This window comes from Capsicum annuum, unplaced genomic scaffold (assembly GCF_002878395.1).
Source record: "Capsicum annuum cultivar UCD-10X-F1 unplaced genomic scaffold, UCD10Xv1.1 ctg3809, whole genome shotgun sequence".
Taxonomy (NCBI): Eukaryota; Viridiplantae; Streptophyta; class Magnoliopsida; order Solanales; family Solanaceae; genus Capsicum; species Capsicum annuum.
In genome coordinates, this window is record NW_025845203.1 from 76,223 (window position 1) to 103,335 (window position 27,113).

At 33.8% G+C, this 27,113-nt stretch overlaps 1 protein-coding gene across 1 annotated transcript in view; it reads left to right on the forward strand.

The window, feature by feature from the left end:
• Positions 1-24,857, forward strand: part of LOC124891589 (late embryogenesis abundant protein-like) — a 41,877-nt gene extending 17,020 nt beyond the window's left edge. The window contains exons 3-4 of the mRNA XM_047403296.1: positions 24,396-24,481; positions 24,666-24,857. Coding sequence (XP_047259252.1) covers positions 24,396-24,481; positions 24,666-24,857 — 278 coding nt within the window. The remainder of the gene's footprint in view (positions 1-24,395; positions 24,482-24,665) is intronic.
• The last annotated feature ends 2,256 nt before the right edge of the window (positions 24,858-27,113 follow it).

The window sequence follows — 27,113 nt, forward strand, 5'->3', positions numbered from 1 at the left end:
CATTGTGTAGGAAATTGAATTAGCTTTCCAACGATATAAAATTTGCCTAAATTTGATAATCGGGTAAGAAGTTATGGCTATTTTAAGTTGCATTTGTTAAACACCATCATTCAGGCCAGTAGCGCATCGCGGAGCATGTCAAAATGGAAATTGTCAGTTTCCATTAAGGTACCGTGATACCGGCGCATCGCGCCATAGCTTATTTTCATAATTGTTCATTTCTAGTTTACCAATGCGATTCCACCACGTCACAGTGAACTTCTAGGTCCCAACAAAGGTGGCAACGTGATACCACCACGTCGTGCCACCATGCATTTTCCCAGTTTACAATTTCCATAGACACGGCACGATAGCGTCGCATTGTGCCCAGGTGCCTATTTCAAAAAATTTCGATGGAAATTAAATGTTTCGGCTAGGGTTAAAACAATCTTTTCCCATGATTTTAACATGCCCAAATACGGGATTTAATCCCTAAAAATATTTTAAGTCATTACTCACTCAATTTATCCCAAAATTAAAAGCATTCTCTCTCAAAACTACAAACCCTAGCTTCAATAAAACAAGAGCAATATCAAAGAATTCACCAAGAACTTCAAGAAACTCACAAATTAAGGTATGTTAGGTGTTCATCTATGGGTTCCTTTCACCCATAGAGTCCACGAATCCATTTTCAAAATGCAAGATTGTTGAATTATGGACTTCCATAATTGAATTAAATTGAATTCATGTTCATGTTATTATTGGGTTTTAGTCCATGATTAAATTACATGCTTTTAAAAAAATAATCATTATATGTGTTGAATTACATGATCTTCGTGATAAACCCTTCAATTTGCAAGTTGATTGATGTAGCCATAATGACAATATGTTTTGATTATTGCATAACCTAAGCATGCTCCCCATGTGTTTGATAAAATTCCTATGTGAATGAAATAGTGCCATTATAATATGATAGCATGTATTCCCCATTCATGTATAAGTAGATGCATTACAAGTGTTTGATTAAATGCCTCTATGAGTGAACTATGGACAAGTATACATTGTTATGATTTTCAAAAGTATATTATACTTTATTTTTTTTCATGTTATTGAGTCTTGGAGGTATTTAATACCTGACAACTTAGCTGTGTGCCTAGAGCCAGTATCAGTTACAGAATCTCAGTCATGTCAAGATCAGTAGTACTCTTAGTCAGTTATAGAACTGAGTAGAACTCAGTCAGTTACCGAACTCAGGAAAACTCAATAAGCTCAGTATCAGTCCAGTCCAGTTTAGTATACTCAGTTCAGTGTCTTTTAGTTGGGAGTAGGATTCAGCACTGAGTGAACCCAAGGATGGGGGCTCACCTGCTAGTAGAGGGTGTGATCTCTAGAAGTAATCCTTGCATTCTAGAACTACGAAGCCAGCGTAGATTGAAACATCAAACCTACCAGTTGAGGGTTGATGAGGTGTTTTAACCTACCAGATGAGGGTTCCACCATTCTCATTGGAGTACCTGCCAGATGAGGGTAACTCTTCAGTATCTTTACCCATGGTACGATACTGACACCCTTCCAACTGGGGTCACAGGTTGGACCCCAACTCAGTTATCTTATTTAGGGTATGTTGGTTAGATGATTACCTCCTACAGTCTCAGTCTCAGTCTTCAGAATAGAACTTAGTTCAGTTTTACAGAATCAAGACTGTTAGATACAGTCAATTAGTATCAGTATCTCAGTTATTAGTAACTTTAGATATCGGTTACTCAGTATCAGAACTTAGAACTTAGCTTCAGACAAGCTTAGTCATAGTATTTATTTATATGCATATTAGTGCATACTCAGTATTTACAGCAGTATCAGTTATCCATGTACTATCATATTCAGTTACTCTATATCATACAGTCAGTTATTATTCATGCATATGAACCCTTACATTTAGCCTTACCTTATCTAGCATACCAGTACATTCCATGTACTGATGCATACTCTTTCTTTGCGCTATGATGTCTCATATCATAGGTTCAAACACTCAGGTTCCCGACCGCGTATAGATAAACTCAGATTCATCCAGCAGGAGTAGACTAGCAGTGAGTCCTCATTATTAGAGGATTTCAGTAGACTCAGTATTTTAGTAGATGGAGTTAGTTGGGGAATTATCCCATCAATTTTAATTTCAGATATTTTCAGTTAGAGGCTTTTCAGACTAGCTTTTAGTCAGTATTCAATTTTACAGATATTATCACAAACGATATATTTTATCAGTATTTACAGATTTTGAATCTTATGATATTTCAACTTATTTATTGCATTTATTAAAGTATCATGTTTCAGTGCTCACAGTAGATATTAGTCATGGGTTAGCTTGTTGTCCTTTGGGGTTGTAAGCACCGTATAGCATCTGGGGTACAGACTTGGGGAGTTACAAACTTAGTACCAGAGCTTAAGGTTCACCGGAGTCCTAGGGAGTCTAAAAGCTGCACCAAGTAGAGTCTTATGCATAGGTGTGTAAAGTACCACACTTATAGACAGGAGGTTATGAGATATTTTAGGAAATAGTTTCCCTTCTTTCAGTATTCATATCGTGCGAGTGAGAATGAGCTCAAGTTAAACTCTCAGTCTAATATATTTTCTCCTTTTCATTTATAGAGTATGCCTCCCAAAAAGACTAACAAAAGAAGAACCGAAAATCAGTCAGCACCTCAGCCTATTTAGGCAGATCCCCTAGACGAGCACGCCTCCCATGTAGAATTCAGAGTTGCATTCACTACTCTAGCCAACTCTTTAGTAGCTCAAAATGAATGTCCAGTTGTTGCTCTATCCAATATAGTGGCCAATACTACTACAGCCAGTATTTGGAACTTCACCCAAATAAATCCACCCCTATTCTTGGGATCTAAGCCAGAAGAGGATCCACAGAAGTTCCTTGATCAGGTTTAGAAAGTCATAGATATTATGGGAGTGATTTTCAGTGAGAGTGTTGAGTTAGTTTCATATCATCTAGAAGATTTATCTCATATGTTGTTTAAGCAGTGGAAGGTAGACAGGGGCACGGATGCAGAGCCCATAGAGTGGGAAGAGTTTTCCACTGCTTTCCTAGAGAGATTCTTTCCCTTACAGTTGAGAAAAGCTAAGGTGTTAGAGTTCATCAATCTTAGACAGGGAAGTATGAGTGTGAAGGATTATTCTCTCAAGTTTACTCAGTTTATCAGGTATGCCCCCATGCATTAGCAAACAGTAGGTCCTGAATAAGCAAGTTTGTATTTGGGTTTCAGATAGAGTGGTTAAGGAGTGCAGAACAGCGATGTTGATTAAGGAGATGTACATATCTAGGCTCATGGTCCATGCTTAGTAGATAAAAAGGGATAAGATCAAAGAAATATAGAGGTAGAACAAGAAAGCTAGAACAAGTAGCTTCAATTTCAATCATACTAAGTCAGAGGGTGGTAACTGTTCCCAGTTTCATCAAAGATCTTCAGTTCTAGCTCCGTCCTCAGCCAGTGCTCCAGTACCTAAGTTTAGAAATGGTAACGGCGATAGGGATCCAGGCTCTAAATCTCAAGGTAGTATCAGTAGTGCTCGAACAAATCCTCTTTGTTAGACATATGGCAGAAACCACAAGGGTGTCTATAGAGCTGGCAGTGATGTTTGTTTTTGGTATGGCAAGCCAGACCATAGAGTCAGAGATTGTCCTCAATCAGGTTCTCAGGGTCAGCATACTCGTTCTTCAGCTCAGTCAGGTCGCCCGAATCAGTAGGGTGCCACTTCTAATGCCACCAGTGGGCAACGCCTAAACAGCTTTATGTACTTCAATCCAGACAAGATTAGGAAAACTCTCCTGATGTGGTCACTGGTACATTACAGATATTTTATTTACATGTTTATGCCTTGCTAGATCCAGGAGCTTCTTTATCTTTCGTAACTCCTTATATAGACGTTAACTTCAGAGTCAGTCTAGAAATCCTAGCAGAGCCTTTCTCAGTTTCTACCCCAGTAGGTAAATATATCATAGCCCAAGGGTATATAGGAACTGTCCGATTATGATATCTCAGAAAGTTACTTCAGCAGACCTTGTAGAGCTAGAGATGGTAGATTTTGATATCATTCCTGGTATATATTAGCTCCATTCATGCTATGCCTTAGTTGATTTAGAGATAGAATTATTCATTTTCAGTTTCCAAATGAACCAGTCCTTGAATGGAGAGGTAGTACTACAGCGCTTAAGGGTCAGTTGATTTCATACCTTAAGCGAGAAAAATGATATCCAAGGAATATGTCTATCATCTTGTGTGGGTCAAGAACTCTAGTTTAGAAACTCCCAGTCTTGAGTCAATTCCAGTATAAAATGAATTCTCAGATGTATTTCTTGAAGATCTTCCTAGAGTTTCTCCCACTAGGGAAATTGACTTCGAAATAGACCTTCTTCTAGATACTCAGCCCATATCTATTCTGCCATATAGAATGACCCCAATAGAACTCAAAGAATTAAAAGAACAGTTGAAATATCTCCTAGATAAGGGATTCACCAGACCCAGTGTCTCTCCGTGGGGCACACCAGTTCTATTTATGCATAAGAAAGACAGTGTTTTCAGAATGTGTATTGACTACCGTCAGTTAAACAAAGTCACAGTCAAGAATAAATATCCACTTCCCAGAATCGATGACTTATTTGACCAACTTCAGGGTGCTAGTTACTTTTCTAAGATAGACCTCATATCAGGCTATCATCAGCTCAGAGTCAGAGAATATGACATTTCAAAATAGCTTTCAGAACCTGGTATGGTCACTTTGAGTTTCTAGTCATGTCCTTTAGTCTTACTAATGGCCCAGAAGCTTTAATGGACTTAATTAATCGCGTGTTCAAATAATACTTGGATATTTTTGTTATAGTCTTCATAGATGACATTCTTGTTTATTCTCGTAGTGAGAATGATCATACAGATCACCTCAAAGTCAAACTTCAGACTCTTAAAACTCATCAGTTGTTCACCAAATTTAGTAAGTGTGAATTTTGGATAAGGCCAGTAGCATTCCTTGGTTATATTATTTTCAGTGATGGCATTAGAGTTGATCCTCAAAAGACCGAGGTGGTGAGAAATTGGCCTAGACCGATCTCTCTATTAGATATTAGGAGTTTTTTGGATTTAGCTGGCTATTACCATTGGTTTATTGAAAGGTTTTTGTCTATTGCATCCCCTATGTCAAGATTGACTTAGAAGAAAGTCCAGTTTTAGTGGTCAGATTCTAGTGAGAAGACTTTTCAGAAGTTAAAGACTCGACTCACCTCAGGCCCAATTTTGACTCTATCAGATGGTTCAGGCGGGTTTGTTGTGTACTGTGATGCATCCAGAGTAGGTTTGGGTTGTGTCCTCATGTAGAGAGGTAAGGTCATAGTCTATTTCTCCAGACAGCTTAAGCCCCACGAGAAGAATTATTTGACGCATGATCTAGAGTTAGAAGCTGTAGTGTTTGCCTTAAATATTTGGAGGCACTATTTGTATGGGGTGCATGTAGATGTGTTCACATATCACAAGAGCTTGCAGTATATCTTTTTTCAGAAATATTTAAATTTACATCAGAGAAAGTGGTTAGAATTATGGAAAGATTATGACATGAGTGTTATGTATCATTCGGGCAAAGCCAATGTAATAGCTGATACTCTCAGTAGACTGTCTATGGATAGTGTTGCTCATGTTGAGGAAAGTAAAAAGAAGTTTGTTCAGGAATTTCATCAGCTTGCCCGACTAGGTGTCCACTTAGTCAATTTAGCAGAAGGTAGTATAATCCTCTCTAGTTTCCAAGGTGGAGGAAAAGTAGGATAGAGATCCCAGACTTATTAAGTTGAAAGAGTCAGTGAGAGATTAGAAAGTAGAGGTTTTCTCCCAAGAGAGAGATAGTGTATTATGTTTCTAGGGTCATTTATGTATGCCAGGTATAGATGACTTGAGGCAATGAATTCTTGCAGAAGCGCATGGTGCGCATTACTCAATTTATCCAGGGGCCACTAAGATGTACTACAATTTGTGGGAGATCTATTGGTGGAGTGGGATGAAGAGGGATATTGAAGAATTTGTAGCTAAATGTTCTACATGTCAGCAAGTTAAGATTGAACACTAGAAGCCTAGTGGGTCCATGCAGGAGTTCAGTATTCCTACATGGAAATGGGAAGAAGTGAACATGGACTTTGTGATGGGTTTGCCTCATACTCGTCATCATCATGATTCTATTTAGGTTATTATAGACAGGATGACCAAATTAGCTTATTTATTGCTAGTTCATACTTTCTATTCAGCTGAGGACTATGTTAAACTCTATATCAGAGAATTGGTCAGGTTACAAGGAGTTCCAGTATCCATTATCTCAGATAGAGGTACCCAGTTTACCTCTTATTTCTAAAAAGTATTCCAAAAGGGTCTTGGTACCCAAGTTTACCTCAGTACAGCCTTCCACTCTCAGATAGATGGTCAAGAAGAAAGAAACATTCAGACTCTAAAAGATATGTTGAGAGCATGCATTGTCGATTTTAAGGGTAGTTGGGATGACCACTTGCCTTTGATCAAGTTCGCATACAATAATAGCTATCATTCTAGTATTCAGATGGCTCTGTTTAAAGCTCTCTATGGTAGGAGATACTGATCTCTGATTGGTTGGTTTGAGGTAGGTGAGGCGACAGTGGTAGGGCCTGACCTAGTGTTCAATGCCTTAGAGAAGGTTCAGTTAATCAAAGAAAGACTTAGGGCTGCCAGAGCTGATAGAAAACGTATGCAGATGTAAAGAGAAAGGATCTCGAGTTTGAGATCGGTGATTTTGTGTTCCTGAAAATCTCTCCCATGAAAGGAGTAAAGAGGTTCGTCAAGAAGGGAAAGCTCAGTTCCTGATATGTCGGTCCTTACAGAATTCTCAGCCATTTCAGAAAGGTAGATAATAAGCTTGAGATACCTTCAGATCTAGCCTCAGTGCATCCAGTATTCCACGTCTCCTTGCTAAAGAAATGCATTGATTACCCAGCAGTCATAGTTCCTTTATAGGATATAAATATTCAGAATGATCTCTCTTTCGAAGAGGTTCTAGTCCAGATCCTCGATTATCAAATTCATAGACTAAGGAATAAAGAAGTCCCCTTAGTCAAATTTCTTTGGTGAAATCAGTCCGTAGAGGGAGCTACTTAGGAAAAAAAGCAGATACGCAGACCAAGTATTCTTACCTCTTCTCCGTAACCTCAGATCCAGCTTAAGGTAACAATCTTCCTTAGCTTTACTCAGTTTCATGTTCAGCAATAATTATAATTTGGTATCCATTACTGTTGTATATTCAGTCATACATTCATGAATCAGTTCAATTATGTACTCATGCATCAGATATGCATATTCAATATGAAAACCCAGCTTGTCAGTAGCTTCAATCATAAATTCCATGCATCAGATATGCATGTTCAGTGTAAGAGCTCAGTTTTTCAGTAGTTTAGTCATGTAGTCATGCATCAGATATGCATATTCAGCGTGTAAACTCAGTCTATCAGTGTCTCAGCTTAATCAATCTCATTCGAGAATGAAGTTCCCAAGAGGGAGATATTGTAATACCCCGTATTTCTCAAGCTTAACTTAACTCTTAGTTCATGAGTTATCCAATATGAAATTTTTGAAACGCTTACTAATTTTTAGTTTAGAGCCTGCCATTGAGTTGGAAATTAAATTAGCTTTCCAACGATAAAAATTCACCTAAATCCGATAACCAGGTAAGAATTTATGGCTATTTTAAGTTTCAATCGTTACACACCGAAATTCAGGCCAGTGGTGTATCGCAGAGTATGTACAAATGGCAATTGTCAGTTTCCAGTGAGGTACCGCAACACTGGCGCATCGCTCCACAACTTATTTTCATAATTATCCATTTCCAGTGTACCAACGTGATTTCACCTCGTCGCGATGAACTTACAGGTCGCAACCAAAGTGGCAACGCAATACCACTGCATCGTGCCACCATGTATTTTCCCAGTTGGCAATTTCCATAGACACAACGCGATAGCTCCGCGTCGCGCCAGGTGCCTATTTTAGAAAATTTCAACGGAAATTAAATGTTTTATCCAGGGTTAAAACAATCTTTTCCTATGATTTTAACATGCCCAGATACGGGATTTAATCCCTTAAAACATTTTAAGTCATTACTCGCTCAATTTATCCCCAAATTAAAATCATTCTCTCTCAAAACTACAAACCCTAGCTTCAAGAAACCAAGAGCAATCTCAAAGGATTCACCAAGAACTTCAAGAAACTCACAAATTAAGGTATGTTAGGTGTTTATCTATGGGTTTTTTTCACCCATAGAGTGAATCCCTTTTCAAAATACAAGATTGTTGAATTATGAACTTCCATGTTTGAATTGAATTAAATTCATATTCATGTAATTGTTGGGTTTTAGTCCATGAGTAAATTACATGCTTTTATGAAATTGATTATTGTATGTGTTGAATTACTTGATCTTCATGATAAAACCTTCAATTTGCACGTTGATTGATGTAGCCATGATGACTATACGTTTTGATTATTGTATAACCTAAGCATGCTCCCCATGTGTTTGATAAAATACCTATGCAAATAAAATAGTGTAATTATAATATGATAGCATGTATTCCCCATTAATATATAAGTAGATGCATTACAAGTGTTTCATTAAATACCTCTATGAGTGAACTATGGACAAGTATACATTGTTATGATTTTCAAGAGTATATTATGCTTTATTTTTTTCATGTTATCGAGTCCTGGGGGTATTTAATACCCAAAAACTTAGTTGTGTGTCTAGAGCCAGTGTCAGTTATAGAATTACACTCATGTCACAATCAGTAGTACTCTCATCAAGTTATAGAACTGAGTAAAACTAAGTTAGTTATCAAACTTAGAAAAACTCAGTAAGCTCAGTATCAGTCTATTCCAGTTCAGTATACTCAGTTTAGTGTCTTTTAGTTAGGAGTAGGATTCAGCACCGAGTGGACCCAAGGATGAGGGCTCACCTGCCTGTAGAGGGTGTGATCTCTAAAATCAATCCTTTCATTCCAGAACTACGTAGCCAGTGTAGGTTGAGATATCAAACCTTCCAGTTGAGGGTTGATGAGGTATTTTAACCTACTAGATGTTCCACCATTCTCATTAGAGTACCTACCCTATGAGGATAACTCTTCAGTGTCTTTACCCGTGGTATGGTACTGACACCCTTCCAACTGGGATCACATGTTGGACCCCAACTCAGTTATCTTATTTGGGGCATGTCGATAGATGATTACCTTTCACGATCTCAGTCTCAGTCTCAGTCTTCAGAATAGAACTTTGTTGAATTCTACAGAATCAAGACTGCCAGATACAGTCAATCAGTAACAGTAACTTTAGATATCAATTACTTAGTATTAGAACTCAAGACTTAGCTTGAAATAATCTTAGTCACAGTATTTATTTATATGCACATTAGTGCATACTTAGTATTTACAGCAGTATCAATTATCCATGTACTCTCATGCTCAATTACTCCATATCATACTGTCAGTTATTGTTCATGCATATGAACCCTTGCATTCAGACTTACCTCATCTAGCATACCAGTATATTCTATGTACTGATGTCTTTATTTACACTATAATGTCTCATATCATAGGTTCGGATGCTCAGATTCCCGACTGTGCATAGATAAACTCACATTCAGCCAGCAGCAGTAAATTAGCAGTGAGTCCTCATTATTTGAGGATATTCTTTATTTTATTATTTCAGTAGACTCAGTATTTTAGTAGATGAATTTAGTTGAGGGATTGTCCTATCAACTCTACTTTTAGATATTTTCAGTTAGAAGCCTTTCAGACTAGCTTTCAGTCAGTATTCAATTTTCAGATATTATCACAGATGATATATTTTATCAGTATTTACAAATTTTGAATCTTATGGTATTTCATCTTATTTTTCATATTTATTACAATATCATGTTTCAGTGCTCACAGCAGATATCAGTCATGGGTTAGCTTGTGGCCCTTCGAGTTCGTAAGTACCGTATAGCATCTGGTGCACAGACTCAGGGCATTAAATTATTGATCTTGGAATTATTATTCTTGGCTTTTAGGGTTTGAGATTAATTTGAAATTTTGGGTTTTCATTGTAAGTTCATTCTCATGCTTTCATAATTTGAAATTTTAGGTTTTCATTGTAAGTTCATTCTCATGCTTTCATTTATGAAATCTATATGTGTTTTTACAATCATGTGTAGCTAAACCCCATAACTAGGGTTGTGGGAACTTGATGGATTAACAAAGCAGAGAAAGTGAAAAGTTATTCTAAAACTGGCATTCTTTTATGTATTGGGATTTCTTTTGTATTGATTGCTTTCTTGACAGTTGTAAATGATAGGAACTCGCCTATATTCAATACTTGCTCAAGAGAGAGGTATAGACTAGGAAAAAGAAATAACAACAGTAATTTGAAGCTACAAAACTTTATCTAATTAACTTGAGATCGAGAGAAACAGAGTTCAACAGCCGGTAGTTCATCAATATTTGCAATTTTATGAGGATCCAGAATAAGATCTAGGTATGTTAAACCAGTTGAGACAGGTGTCATTATTCCCCCAGGATTTTCTAAAGAAATGAAATTTAGTATTAGGAGTGTAATAATTCAGTTTCTTAATCTGAATGGTGTGTATGTTGGTCTACCTAATGTTGATGCAAAGATGCACATTATGAACTTTGTGGGGATTCGCACTTCATAGAATCTATCGGGGTTGATCCAGAAAACTTTACAACTCAGGTTGTTCCTATTCTATCTTATAGGTGAAGCGACATTATAGTTAAGAGAGCTTCCTCATAAGTCTATAACTACTTGGAACAAGTAGAGGATATAGTTCTTGGACCAATTTTTCCTTCTTTCTAGGATGTTACAGTTTAAGGAAGAGGTTTATAATTTCAGGTAGTTACATTTAGAGGCACTCTATGAGACATGGTTAAGGTTCAAGAAGAAGTTATTGAAGGTTCTAAAATACAGAATCACAGGTAGAAAATTGTTGGACATATTCTATAAATCCTTGAATACTAATACCAAGGTTGTAGCTGATACTATTATAGGTGGAGCTTTCATGAGTATACGATGGGATCAAGCCATATAGAACTTATATTAGATTACTAAAACCAACCCAGAGTGTCATACTCGAGAGGTAGACAGGTCAGCCGGTACTTATGCAATTGGTGTTTCCAGTGAGAAGAGAAGACTAAATAAGATAGTGGCTCAAGAGGTAACACAATTAAGTACTGAGATTAGGTTACCTACAAAGAAATTTGTAGCTATCAAAGCAAACAAGTTAAATGCAATGTGTGCTCGACGTAAATCTCCTAGGCATGAAGAGTCCGATTATAAAGAAGAGGTAAAGTACTTGGATAGAGAGATGAAGGGTTTTTAAGCCAAGGGACAAAGGTCTAATCGAGATACTTGGAACTCGAGGTAAGGAAATCAAGGTCATAACTATTATGGAGTGTAGGGATAGTTTCAGAGAGCATGATGGTGACTGGAGGGAAAAGGATGATTATATGGAGAAGAGTGGTATGTATGTTCTATGGCAGAATCGTGATGCTGACTCTAGAATGAAAGCATTACTTGCGAAGCTTATGAAAGGTTCAGAGAGACAAAATAGTTTCCTTAAATATATTAAGGAAGACATATCGGGATTGATCCAGAGAGTATAATCACATACTACCATGATTAAGCAGTACTTGAGCAACAGTTGGACAAATATTGGCTATATTAAATTAACATCAATCGAGCACTGTTCCTAGAAATATCATTTGGGATCTGAAGAATGATAGTCATTGCTTAACTATCACTACTTAGAGTTGTAAGGATACTATTGATCCATATATTCCTATGGTTGGAAAGGTAAGGGGTGATACTATGGATGTAGATGATACACCTGAAGCTGAAACTGAGAAATCGGTGTCTAATGGTGAGACATTGTAGAAACCAATGGGTATAGAAAAATGAGCTGATAATTATAAAGGCAAGGGTAAGGAGGACACACCAGTTTTGAATCCTATTCCACGACCTCCTCCACCTTTTCCTCAAAGGTTGAAATGAAAGCAAAAGAAGAGAACTATCATAAATTCATGTTGATGTTGAAGGAATTATCTGTGAATATCCCTTTTGTGAGAGATTTGTAGTAGATGCCCAATCATACAAAGTTCATAAAGGCTTTCTTAACTAAGAGACGGTGATTTTTAAGCTTGCTGATAATATGCACCGTTATAGTGCAATTGTTTCCTGATTTTTGGTCGAGAAAAAAATGGATCCCAAAGCTTTCATTATTCCTTGCAATATTGAGTACTTAAATTTTTCATGAGCATTATGTAACTTGGGAGATAGTAAAAATCTCTTGCCTTTAGTTGCATACCAGCAGTTGGGGTCACCCAAACGACCTCTATGAGACCATTGATGGCTGATCATACTGTGAAGAAGTCGGTTGGCATATTGTCTGGTGTGTTAGTGAAAGTATTTTCTTTCATATTCCTAACTAAGTTTTTGATTCTTAACTGTGAGGTAGATTTTGATGTCCCTATCATCTTAGGACGACCCTTGTTAGCCACGGGTAGGGCATTAGTTAACATAGAGATAGGACAGATAATATTCTAACTTAGTAATGAATAGGTCACTTTCAATATGTGTCAGTCAATGAGGTAGTAAAAATATATACAGGTGATGTCTGTTATAGACACTATAGATAATGATGCATTGGTTGAATCCAATAAGGGGAGACTTGGGCTCGAGGCATTGGCGATAGTGATCATGAATTTTGATAGCAATGGTATTGATGAATATGATGAGATGGTGAGCACACTTGTTGGCAAAGCTTCATATTTTTATGCACCAAATAATTTGAAGAATAGAGTGACCCTGCTAGCTCGTTCATCTATTAAGGAGCCACTGGTCTTGGAATTGAAGGCCCTCCCTTCTCAGTTGCAATATATATTCTTTAGGTCCAACAATACCTTATCAGTTATTATTATAATATATTTGTTAGTTTTTCAAGTTGGGGCCTTGATTTATGTTTTACAGAGGTTTAAATATGTTATTGGTTAGACTATTACGTATATTACTGGGATTCTACTCAGAATTTGCACTCATAATTTAGCTGGAATCAAGTGTATGCCTAGCATTAAGCATCAACATCGTCTGAATCCATATATGCAAGAGGTGGTGAAGAAGGACATCATTAAGTGGTTAGATTCAAGTGTGGTTTACCCTATTACCGACCAAAAATGGGTGAGCCTAGTTCAATGTATGCCAAATAAAGGTGGAATCAATGTGGACCCTAATGAGAAGAACAAGTTAGTTCTTTTGAGACCAATCACAGGATGGTATGATTACCGAAAGTTAAATACTTGGATGCAGAAGGATCACTTTCCTATATCATTCATAGACTAAATATTAGACCATCTTGCCGGTAGATGATGGTATTATTTTCTTGATGGTTATTTTGGGTATAATCAGATTTCAATTTCCCCCAAAGGCCAAGAGAAAACCACTTTCACTTGTTCATATTGTACGTCTGCATTTAAGAGGATACCTTTTGGTTTTTGTAATGTTTCTGCCACCTTTAGACATTGTATGATGTTTATCTTTTTTTATATGGTGGATAATACTATTGTGGTCTTCATGGATGATTTCTCAGTTGTAGGTGAATCATTTGATGACTGTTTGGGTCACTTAGCTAATGTACTTCAGATATATGGAGTGAACCTTAGTTCTAAATTGGGACAAGTGTCACTTCATGGTTAAAGATGGGATAGTTCTTGGGCACAAAATTCTGAAGAAAGGGATAGAGGTTGATGGGGCTAAAATTGAGGTGATTGAAAAATTGTCCCCACTGATTTCTGTGATAGGTATTCAGAGTTTCTTGGGTCATGCAGGTTTTTATAATCGACTCATCGAGGACTTCTCTAAAATTGAAAATTTAATATGCAAACTATTATATAAGGAGGTAAAGTTTGTGTTTGATTATGCCTGTCTCATGGCCTTTGAGTTCCTAAAACAGAGGTTGATTTCTGCTCATATTATTGTGTCTTTGGATTGGACCCTTCCATTAGAGGTAATGTGTGATGCCAGTGGTGTGGCCCTAGGATCTATCCTAGGCCAAATACATGAGAATATACTTTATCCCATGTATTATGCCAGCAAAGCACTTAATCACACATAGAAAAATTACACGATTAGTGAACATGAATTGCTTGCGGTGGCATTTACTTTTGAGAAGATTTGATACTATTTGATTTGTATTAAAGTTATTGTGCATAGACCATACAAATTTAGGTACCTTATGAAGAAGAAGGATGCTAAGACTAGATTAATTTGATGGGTACTATTGCTGCAAGAGTACACTTTGAGGTTAAGGAATGAAAGGGCACATAAAATTAGGTTGCAGACCATCTATCCCACCTAGAAGAGGAGGTGATGCTTAAACTAGGGGGTGAGCTTGAGATTGATGATAATTTTCCAGATGAGCACATCTTGGAAGCATCACAAGACTTAATCCCATGGTTTACTGACTTTGCCAATTATTTGGCAAGTGACCTCATCCCAGAAGTCATATCATTTCAGTAACAAAAATGATTGATCCATGAGGTACAGAAGTTCTTTGATCTTTACTTATTTCGAGTGTGTGTAGATGGTGTAATTCAGAGGTGTATTCCTGAAGTTGATGAGTATTTCGGATGTCTGTCATTCATCTCTAGTTGGGGGTCACCATGGAGGTACTTGTACGGCCCATAAGATCCTTAAATATGGTTACTATTGGTTGATGATCTATAAGGATGCACATGACTATGCTCTAGCTTGTGACTAATGACAAAGGTAGGAAATATCTCACGGAAGCATGAGCTTCCCATGATGCTTATCCTTGAGCTTGAGCTATTTGATGTGTGAGGTATTGACTCCATGGGTGCATTCATGAGTTCACATAGTATGAAGTATATATTGGTAGTAGTAGACTACATGTCTAAGTGGTTAGAAGTAGTTGATTTAGAGACCGTTCGTGCGAAGTAGGGATTTGTGGTTAAAATATTGCAAACCGGTTTCGGCCTTCGAGGTAGGTTATAGATTAAGTCTTTCAGATTGGGTTGGATAGTAATTATTGGTACAAAATATATGTTAAGGGTGGGAACTTGTTGTGACCCAAAATCCAAAGGGTCAAGATGGAACTTATCACGACGAACCTTGACAAGTAAGTCCAACTGATACACAAAGAGGGGAAAGACTATGGCTTCTAGAACAAAGACGAACCATAAAAGTATAATAAATGCAGAAAGAAATATAAAAATGCAGCCATAACTCTTAAAACTAGGTGTCAACAGTATAAGAACGTATGTACAACTCGAATCCAAATGAAATACATAAGATGTCCAATTATAGAAGAAAACTCTGTCTTCGAAGTAAAAGTAAAGACATAATCTATAAGAAAGGTAGTAGAATTCATCTGGACACTTGAAGGTCAACCACTACCTTGAAAACACCAAATCTCGCCTGAATCAACCAAGCTGGAGTGCACTCAAACTAGGACCAACACCAAAAGGGTGCACTAGGCGTGAGTATGGTCCACTTGTACTCAGTAGGTATCATAACCTGACTGAGTAAAGTAAAAAATAAAGAATACAAAATACATACTAAGGACACGTCACTTGGAAATAGAAAATGTCCTACAACGGTAGACCACACCGCTTTTACTAACAGTTCTATAATATCCACATATAATACAACAACACACCAAATAGGGTATAAATATAAACAATATCATATACAAGTAGAACAAAAGAGGAATATGTATATTCAAGATCATTAAGTACAAATCGAGGAAAATAGAATAATGAGATAATAACAAGTCAAGATATAGAACAAATATATAGATGACAAATCAATATGGCAATACAAGCACAACATAAACACAATAAAGCAAGTGCAATGTATATGATGATGATGATGATGATGATGAAAGAGGTTGGCATACAGCCTTGAGGTTGGCACACAGCCTTGAGTTTGGCACACAACTTTAAGTTTGGCACACAACCTTAAGTTTGGCATACAGCCTTAAGTTTCTCCAGCACAATCCTTTGAAGAAGGTTCATAATACCCAATATTCGATACCAATATTTAGTATTTCCAAAATACACACATGACATAAGACATAAATCAAGTACACATATATGACAATAAGTAAATATAAAGCAATAAAACAATCAAGTGAAATGATATGTATGATGACATGAGAATGATGATGCAATATTCACAACCATACAAAATGAGTATTTCCACAATTAATCTACATGGTGTATTTCCACAACTAACCATATGATGTATTTCCACAACAAACCATAAGTAATAGGCTTACTTGTCAAGGTTTTTTGGCGACAAGTGCCATCATGACCCTTGGGATTTTGGATCGTGACAAATTGGTGTCAAAACCAAGTTTTATTGGTCTCAATGGTGTAAGAATGGGATGTCTGATAGAGTCTCACAGAATGGTGTGTAGACTTCTATATCTATCTTTGAGAGGCTATAGGATTTCTTTATGAAAATTTCCTTATTTTATTCCTTATCGTGCGAAGTTCCTTCATACCTTGTGTTCAGGGTTATGTTTCACTCTTTTTGTGCAGATTATGCTGACTAGGTACCATGAGGTTAGATATAAGGAGCCTTGTTCTGGAGAGAGAATTCAGTCAACAAGGTGAACCTTGAGTTGTGGATGGACTCGAGGAAGGGGACGAGCCCGTGGTTTCTCCCCATCTAGGAGGAGTGCTAAGGGATGCACACTGTCCTACGAGCTAGCTGTTCTTTAGCAATGACTATAAAAATGTCTTCGCCATATTATACTTGTGGGATGCGATAGACAAGTGTTGTTTCTCTCCTCAATTGATGTAAGTATTTCTATAATTCAGGATACTGCCCTTGCCAGCTTACTATAGATTCAAAACTATACCTGCAAATTCAGTATCTTAGACCAAGTTATCAACACTTATCAAATAAAATACCAAAACCAAAAATCAGAAAGTTGTCAATTATTAAGTCCCTGAAAATGGCACCAAAAACTTTTTGCATCTTGTGTAGAAACCCAAGATAGGAAAAAACACGGCTTTCCCTCACAAGCACTAACAAAATCCACTATAATCAATCTCCTGATGATAGTCTAGATTTTAGCCTAACTCTAGTCTCCTTGTGCTAGCAGCAACTCTACCACCAGCTCATCTTGGTAACTCTACCAAGGACTCTCCCTACACAGGTCATCCAAGTAGTATAATAACTCTTGCGAGCCAGTTATCAAACCCACAGGGACTTGGTGTTTAGTAAGTAATCTGATTCAAGTGTTACTAATGATATTAAATAAGTTCAAGTTTGTAACAAGAATATGAGCTCTATAATTATAACTAAGCAACAAAAATAACAATGATATAAAACTTGAATTGTAAACAATATATCATGAATTCCAGGGTTGAGGCATTTACTTCACATTCATGCATAACTATGGTTTCTAGTCAGTGGTAGTTTTTATTATGATTATTGATTTACGGGGTTGATATTATAACTTTAGAATGTCCATCTTCTAATTCATCAACCCAAATTGATCTCACAATTACATCATTGAGTGGAGATGTGAGTCCTTAATTTGGATGTATTAAGATATCTTTCTGTTCCATTAACCAAGTGTGGTATTTAGGTATATCCCTCTCCTAAACCATAAATAATCCTACTAATAATTAGTATCTAGCAATTAGAAAAATTACTATCCACACTCCTTACATTTATCATTCTGTCCCTCCATTTCTACGGCCAAGTTATTTTGGGACTCACATTTATCCTAAAGTTTATGACGCTTTAAAAAAGTAAAATCACATGACTTGGCAAACATATAAACCAACAATCAAAGCATAATTACACAATCATATTTGTAGCCTAACCCTAGAATGAAGATGTTTATCCACTCATTGTCTTGCAAAGAATCACAATAATTTAACCCTAGAATAGGATGTTTATCCACTCATTGTCTTACAAAGAGTCACAACAATGGAATTCATAAGTAAAACTAGAAGAAAACTATGTTAAAGAAGAAAGAACCCTAGTATAGAGCCCTTGGGTGTCTTCTCTTCTCTCCAATCTTGTGTTGTTTTAAAAGTATGGTGTAATTATGACTAATTAATTATTTACTAGTGGTTTAGGTCATCCATGGTCATCCCAACACGAAATATATGCATTTACCACATTGCCCCTCACCTTAAAGACTTAAAAATCAACTTTTGACATCCCGGGAGAGGCCTCGTGCCACATGTCCTTAAGCCATCCTTTGGGGGTGAAGAACCCACCAAAATCAAGGTGTATTCAGTGTTACCTTGACCTATGGTGTGCTACTCATGGCCTATATCCAGGTTTTGGGGGTGCGTCGGAAGGTACCTTTAAATAGGTGGAAATTTGCTCTGTTTTCGCTCTTAACTTCTCATACATTTGATCCTTATTTATCCACTTCTCATTAATTGTTTGTAGGATTAAATTAGATTTCAAAACACCTACAATGGTATCCTACAGTATCATATAACAAGAATTAGTTCATACAACACAATAGAACTATAAAAGTACACTAGAACAAGTGTAGCTCAAGATAGCACAACTAGTTTTTTCGTCTAAACTCTAATTGATCTTCTTGATTCTTAAATTGTTTCAAATAAACTTAAACACTCTAAAAATTTCTTTTAATATATAAATACAAAATTACATGTTAAATACTCATTAACAACATTAGTAAGTCCTCCAAACTAAGTTAAACATGCATAGATAATGAAATTAGGAGTATGAATACGCCTAAGATCAAGTATCTCTTATGAATAGGTCCTATTTAATATTATTGACCTTCATGTTCATAATTTTAAGAATAAGCATGTCACTTTGGTAAATATTTTTTGGCAAAATCATTTAGTTGAGGAAGCTAATTGAGAAACAGAGGCAAATATGATGACCAAGTACTCTCATCTTTTCTCTTTAAACTCAATTCCATCGTGAGGTAATAGTTTTACCTTAATTAATTATTTATTTATCATTTCATAAAGTTATTCACATGTCATAACATATATTTATGAGTTCAATTTGGTATATGTTTTAGTTACAGATTCATCTATCACGTCAGCGTTCAGCTATTAGAAATTTAGGATTGGGATTGCATCTCTTTCCCTAATATTTCATCTTAGTTAGTTTTCATTCAAGTATGGATGACCCCAAGAGGGAAATATTATAGCATCTCAAAAATCTAGTCTAACATTATGATTCAAGTATATGTAGACTCAAACATCACGTTTTGGCTATATAAAAAGTGATTTAGGCATATATTAAGGCCATAAGTAACTCCTAGCTCATAGCCATCCCATACCAGTGATTTTATTATAAAGATTCTTGCTATAGTGCACCACAAACGACCATACCTCCTACACAGTTGTGAGAATATAACATTGTGGTTGGTTGTGAAAATACATTATGTGGATTAGTTATGGAAATACTCAGTGTGATTGGTTGTGAACAATGCATCATTATCCTCATGTCATCACACGTATCATTTCACTTGTTTGTCATATTACTTTATATATACTTGTTGTCATATATGTGTACATAATTTGTGTTTGATGTTATGTATATGCTCTGAAAATACTAAAAACACTGGAAATACTGGGAATTGGTATCGGATATTGGATCTTATAGACCTTCTCTTAAGGCTATGCCGGAGAAGAGTCATAGATATTGTTGGTATACGGGTTGACGAACCCTACATGGTTCCTATATCAAGAAGTTGTAGCTTTGTAGGAGATATGATATAAGGAATGCATATGGGTTGACGAACCCCCATGGGTCCTACATCGGGAAGCTTTGGCTCTACAGGCATATATAAAGATTGTGCAATGGTCTCATGCATCATCATCATGATCATCATTATCCTCATCATCATGTTATACATTGGATTTGCTTTATTATGATCTATATTCTAATTGGATTGCCATATTGACTTATTATATGTCTGCTTGCTCTATATCCTATTATTCATACTTGACCATCTTATTTATACATGTTCTTCTCTGTTTCTACTTGTATGTGAGATAATGTATACTTGTGTTCTATATACTGTGTTATTGTTGTAATTGTGGTATATTAGAACGATTAGTGCAAGTGGTGTGGGCTACCATTGTGGAATATTTTTTTATTGCAGGTGTATGCCCTTAGTGTATATTTTGTATGTTTTATTTTCTACTTTGCTTTATCGGCCTATGATACCTACTGAGTACAAGTGAATAATACGCATGCCTACTACATCCTTTTGGTGCAGGTCCTAGTTCGAGTGCGCCCCAGCTTAGTTGACTCGAATGATTGTTAGAGCTTTCAAGGTAGTTGATGATTTTCAGGCATCCAGATGTCTTCTGCTACCTTTTTTTATAGACTATGTCGTTACTTTCATTTCAGAGATAGAGTTTCTCTCTTATATTTGGATATCTTATGTATTTCCTTGGATTTGAGTTGTACTAATATGTTTTTATACTGTTGATACCTGGTTTTAGGAGTTATGGCTGCTTTGTTATGTTTCTTTCTGTATTTATAATACTTGTATAGTTCGGCTTCATTCTAGCAGCCTTACCTTAGGGTAATTTCTATCCTTCATATATTGGTTTGTGTGATAGTCTTACCAGTCAAGGTTCGCCATGAAAAATGCCATTATGACCTATCAATTTTGGGTCGTGACAATTTCAGCATCCAACACCCATGAAAGGTAGTTCTTTCTCGAACTTTGAAGGAAAATGAAATCAAATTTCGTAAAATTATTAGCCATATGTATAGGAACAAATAATACCGTAGCCTTTAAATTTGAGATGGTAGAGTCTCGTGCTGATAACGTATATTAAAATAATAAGAAATAAGACCAAAAAGAATAGAGAGAAGATAGAAGACTTTTTTATTTCTCTTCAGGATTTCTTGAGTGGTGAATAACAATAAAGGAAAACCTCTTAATATATAGGAGAAAACTGACTTTGTCCCAAAGTTAGGGTTCCTAACTTTTCTCCAAACAAAATAGACATTCACTATCTATCTATTTATATATATATATATATATATATATATATATATATATATATATATAAATAAAACTAAAACAAGACAAGATGTCAAGTGACAACATATTAAAATAGCAACATATAAGGACAAAATTAAAAAATATTTTAAGACAAAGTTAAAAATATTGTAATAAAAAATTTGAATTGAAAGATTAAGTATTTGAATTTGAAATACATTATCTTCATAACTAGAAATTCATAATTGAAGGGTTCTAATAGATTATTACTATTTCAAACTTATCTCTTTTATAATCTAAATATTAAATATTTGAATTTGAAAATGTATTATCTTTTAAAAAACGAAAAAAAGTCAATAGCTTAATAATTGAAAAGTATGACTAGAGAGTCTAAATAAACTTTTACTATTTCAAAAATTTATTCCTTTTATAAACTATAAAATATATTTGAATGCATTTAATAATAATAATAATAATAAATAGTACTACATAATAAAATTGCTACCCAAAAAAAAGTGTGTAGTGATGGCATTAGTATGGTGATAACAATAATAATAATAATAATAATAATAATAATAATAATAATAATAATGATAATGATATTAAAAGTAATAATGATAATAATAATAATAAATGAATAATAATAGTAGTAGAGGCACTACATAGTGCTATTAATTAGTAGTAGGAGTAAGAAAAAAGATGATGATGATGATGATGATGATGATGATGATGATAATATATTAAATTTATATATCTAATATTTTCTAAGGATTATAAACCCTATCAATATGCTTTAACTTTATCTAAAAGCTATCAGTTAGTTTAAATTAAATATTTAAACTAACTTTCCTTACTGTTCATTCTTTGTAGCAACAATAAATTGCAGATGGATTAAATTAAATTTTTAAACTGAAGATTAAAATTAATAAATAATTTAGGATTTTCTTTTTTTGTGAGGGGTTTTCATATATTTTATATTAAATGTTTGCAGTAATATAATAAAAGTTACTTAAACTAATTTGTGGAAAAAAATATTTTTTATTTTTTAACCAAAAGAAGAAGATAAAAAGATAAAAAAATATGAAATAAATAAACTATGATTAATAATAATAATAATAATAATAATAATTATATTATCATTATCTTATTGATTTTAATATTTATCTCAACTCAAATATATAAATTATAATATAAATATATATTATATTTGAAAATAATGAGGATAAGGAAGAATAATAACTAATCTTCTTTTAACAAATTTATAATATTTGAATCTGAATTTAAATGAAATTTAAATTGAAATAGAGGTCTACCACTTAGCTATTATTACATATACTCCTATATCATCATTTTTATTCATAAATTTATTTACTGCATTTTTGTTCTTCATTCTTCATTTTTTTTAAATGTATTTTATTTTATACTTTTCTTTTTGTATGCAAGAGTGGTATACATTTTCATCTTCATCTTTCTTTATTGCTGTTCAAGGTCTATCAATTTAAATTGATATTAATATCTCATGTTTTTCAATGATTTGACATACGAAGTAATACTGTTGTCACTACTCTTTTTTTTTGCACCATAATCATGTAGCTCTGTCTTATCTCTTTCTATTGCTTTCATGTTTGTTAAAGTTCATGACAATTTCTTTATCTGAATTTATATATCAATTCTATATCAAAGGTTTTCTTGAAAATATATTACTGAATGTTGACTCTCAATATTTCTATATGAATTTATTATTATTTTTAACGGAGTACGCTTATATATTTAACCAAAAGAAAAAATGTTTATATATTTTATTTCATTTAAATGATGAACTAATTCTTTGTATCTCAAATTATTTTCGAATCCACAAAAAGCATAATTTATTTGGAGAGATAACATGCTTGAACTTAATTAGAATTTTTTTTCTTTAAGATAATGAAGATACTAATCAATAGCTATTAGCTGATTTTGAACTTAATAATTAAATTTTTGATGTGATTATTCAATATTAGTAACAGCATATATGCTAAAATAAATTGATACTTGATATTTTATCAGTACAATAAAAGATATTTTATAAAAGTATTTAATTATATCTAATATAAAATAATATAAATGAATACGAGCGGCGTGATGAATATTGTGATGGAGGGGGAGGATAGAAAATTGTAATGGTTGAGGCGAGTAGGGGGTGGACTAAATGGGTGGGGTGGCGGAATGATGAATGTAGGCGGATTGAAATTAAGGGTAGAAGAAATATTTTTAAAAAAATATAAAGTTAAAAAAAAAATTAGGGATCAAGAGAAGGAGATGGTAAGAAAAGAATTTATAAAAATAATTTCTAACAATAAAAAAATGCTTTTGGGTTGTGTAGAGGGTCAAGGTGGGTAGTGGCATGTAAGGGAGCAGAGGTAAAGAAAAAGAATTTATTTAAAAATAAAATATGTTTTGTTTGTTTGTTTGGAGGGTTGATTAAGGATAAGAGTTAGGTGGGTCATATACTTCTTTACAAAAAATAATAAAATTTAAAAAATAAAAATGTATGGGGAGGGGGGTTTGGGGGTGGGGGTGGGGGTAGGAGGATGGGCATGGAATTTGGTGGAGTAGGTCATTTTGACAGTGATTTGAGAGAACTTAGTAAATAAATACTTAAAGATATTAATAATAAAATTGAATGCGAAAAAAATTATAAAAAATAGAACAATTTGAAAATTTAAAGTAAATTAATAAAATTGTAGGTGCTTAGTTTGAATTGAGAGTGTTGAAATTTAAATTTTTGAAGTTTTATAATTTGCATAGTTAAATTCTTTTGGTGTTTAAAATAAAAGAAAGATACTTTTCATTAAAATGAGCGAATTTTATTGAAATTGATGCAAAAGTTTATAGATTTCAATGTAAATAGACAAACATTTTTAAAAAGTATTCCGTGCATCGTGCAGGTACCTATACTAGTATATGATAATACATTTGTAACACATACAATAAATTTGTGAGATACTTTTTATTTTTAAAGACAACAACTCCTATAAAATTGTTAAATTTTTGAAGTAACTTAAACACTGAACCCAATCAATATATATATAAAGGAGAAACATAGAGGAGGTTATGTGGCACCTCTCTATTACCTCCATCGGCATTTATCTTTTTTCTCCTTTTTTTGGAGTTTTTCTCACAATTTAATCTAATAAAATTTAATGTTTATTTCATAATTATATCCTCTTAATTACTCATATTTTTTCAGTTTTTTTAGATCTTTTTTTCAGTTTTAGAAGTGCAAAAGCCATTTGAGAATATTTGACCAATATATATCATTTTTTTATTTTCATTAGGTGTTGGTGCGGGTACCACGAAAACAGAGTCGGAGCAGCAGCAACGAAAGGGGATTCACCGCTCCAGCAGTTCAAGCTCTAGCTCGGTAATTATCTTACATTTTTGGATATGCATCTCATACATGCGTTCTCATCCTTTTTTTATTACTATTATTTGGTATCTTTACACATTATTTTAAATTTTTTGAATAATGTGTACCTTGGAACCCATTCACATACAGGGCATTATATGTTATTGCATTATGACACTATTAAATTACTATGGTGTAGTCAGAGGATGATGGACAAGGTGGGAGGAGGAGGAAGAAAGGGATGAAAGAGAAGATAAAAGACAAATTAACAGGTAGGAAGCATAAGGATGAGGAACCACACCACTATGGTACTGGAACTGAAACGACGATGACTACAAGTGTCATGTCGACTAGTACTTTTCTTATTTTTGACCATACGATCATCATGTGAAATACCAAAATTACCCATGACATTATTGGAGCAAGATGAACCTCTACATTTTAATGGATCTTCTAAGATAGAGTTACGAGTAATTTGACTTTCTTCGTCGATCAAATCAAAGGTGTTCTAATTACTCATATTATTGTGCTGGTTTGTATATCGACTAGACTAAGCGCATGTATGTTCTATTTTCTTTGCTGCCACCAAAGGTTCACTCCTTTCTTTTTATTTTACTACTACTATAATTTACTAGAATATAATACTAAGAACAACTATTTTTTTTCTATTTCATTTCTTATTGCAGGAACTGTGTCAAAGAAAATGATATGTAGAAGAGTAAGAAATCAAACTCAACATCAAAGTCAATTATTTTAAAGTTTTTTTAGTGTAATCGCTTCTATTTTGGTCTAAGTATTAATTTCTTTTGTTGTAAATTTTTTGATTTCTATATATGTTTGGAGGTGTGAATGTGATCCCAAACATTTTATATTTTCTTTATCTAAGGCGAAATGCTCAATATTGAGAAACTTTTTCTTTTAGGCCATCAAAATCTACTTATTTTTTATTATTATTTACGTTGTTTAGTGCTTGAATAAAATAAATTGTTTGAATGGAACATGTAGATATCGCTATTGATTGAACTAGGTTATGGTGCCTTTTTCTTGTATCTTTTGTTTTTCATTAACTTTCTGTTGAATTACATATAAGCTTGAGTATTATTTTTTTCAAATTAAATACGTCATTAAAGTGGCATCAAATTGGCAAGATTTTTTAATCTCAACTTACGAATTTAAATTGATTTTTGATTCATAACACCTATAAAGTTCAATATAATATTTGTATTAAGTATTTGGAGAAGTTGAATTATCATTTATCCATATACTAAACAAAAATGTCATTAAATATCTAATCAATTAAATAGTAAATAATAATCATATCATAACTGTTGAATCAACAGTTGAAAGATGAAAGTATCTTTTTTTTAAGATGAAAATATTAAATATTTTGGTGAAAATTATTTAAGGATGATGCATTTGAGTAAACTCGTACTTTTAATTTCTATTAAATCTCTACTTTTCTATTTAAATATCTCTCTCTATATATATATAAAGGAAGATTAGGCATTTGATGATGTGACATATTTTTAAGGTCATCATTTTTATTTATTTATTTCTCTTTTTTTGACTATTTCTTCTTTATTATTGTAAAATATCTAATTAATTATAGATTAAACAATAAATATATGATTACAATAAAGACAAAATTAATGACTTTTTGAATTCTAATAATTACGCTAAAACTTTTGAGTTTCCTCCGCTTAACTCATATAAATGAAATCATAATATAGTACAATGTTTTTTATTCTTTTAAAAGGTTATGTTTATTAATGAAATTTAATGCATTGAATATATGAGTTACTAATACGGTTAAAAGTTCTTATTTTCTGGCGAGATATTAAAGAGTCATGAATTATTTGCATTTTATTTATCAAATTATTAAAGACTCCAAGTATTAACTTTCGTTGTTAAATAAGGTCCTCAATTGGCGCTTTGATGATCAATTTATCATATAGAATGTTTTCTTTGAATCGTTTACATGAAACATGACTGCACTCTATCTTTTCTATTTGAATTTTATCATTTTTATATTTTTTCTTAAAACTATGATTAGTATTTTCAGAGAATATATTGTGGTGATAACAATTTATGCAATAAGTCAAACTTTTTTAAGTGGTTATTTCTTCTTTGGATGTATATTTATCAAATTTATTCTTTTATCTCAAATAAATTTATTTTAATTTCTTTTTGTGAGTCTACAGATTACTTTATAATTACATAAAATACGAACAAATTTATGCAAGCAGTAAATTTAGATTATCATATAAAATTTCTACATGTCTTATAATAAATAAAAAGAATGACATTTGAAAATGGCATGTATATAATGGGTCTTGGAGTGTTCATGTTTTGTTTGTGTACTCAAGTTTCTCTATTTGTGGGTATATTAGTTATATATTATATATTGAAGTCTCAAATTCTCATATTAAATTGTATCCTCCCCAATTCTAAATAAATGATATACTTAATTTTTTATATCTGATCGATGGTGAGGAACATTACAAATCCGCCCAACGAGTTGAATAAACTTTACAACGTTACAAAGAACTTCAGGACACTATAGCTATCCTTGGACTGGATGAATTATCCAAAGAGGATCGTTTACTCGTATCAAGAGCGCAAAAAATTGAGCGAATATTTTATTTGT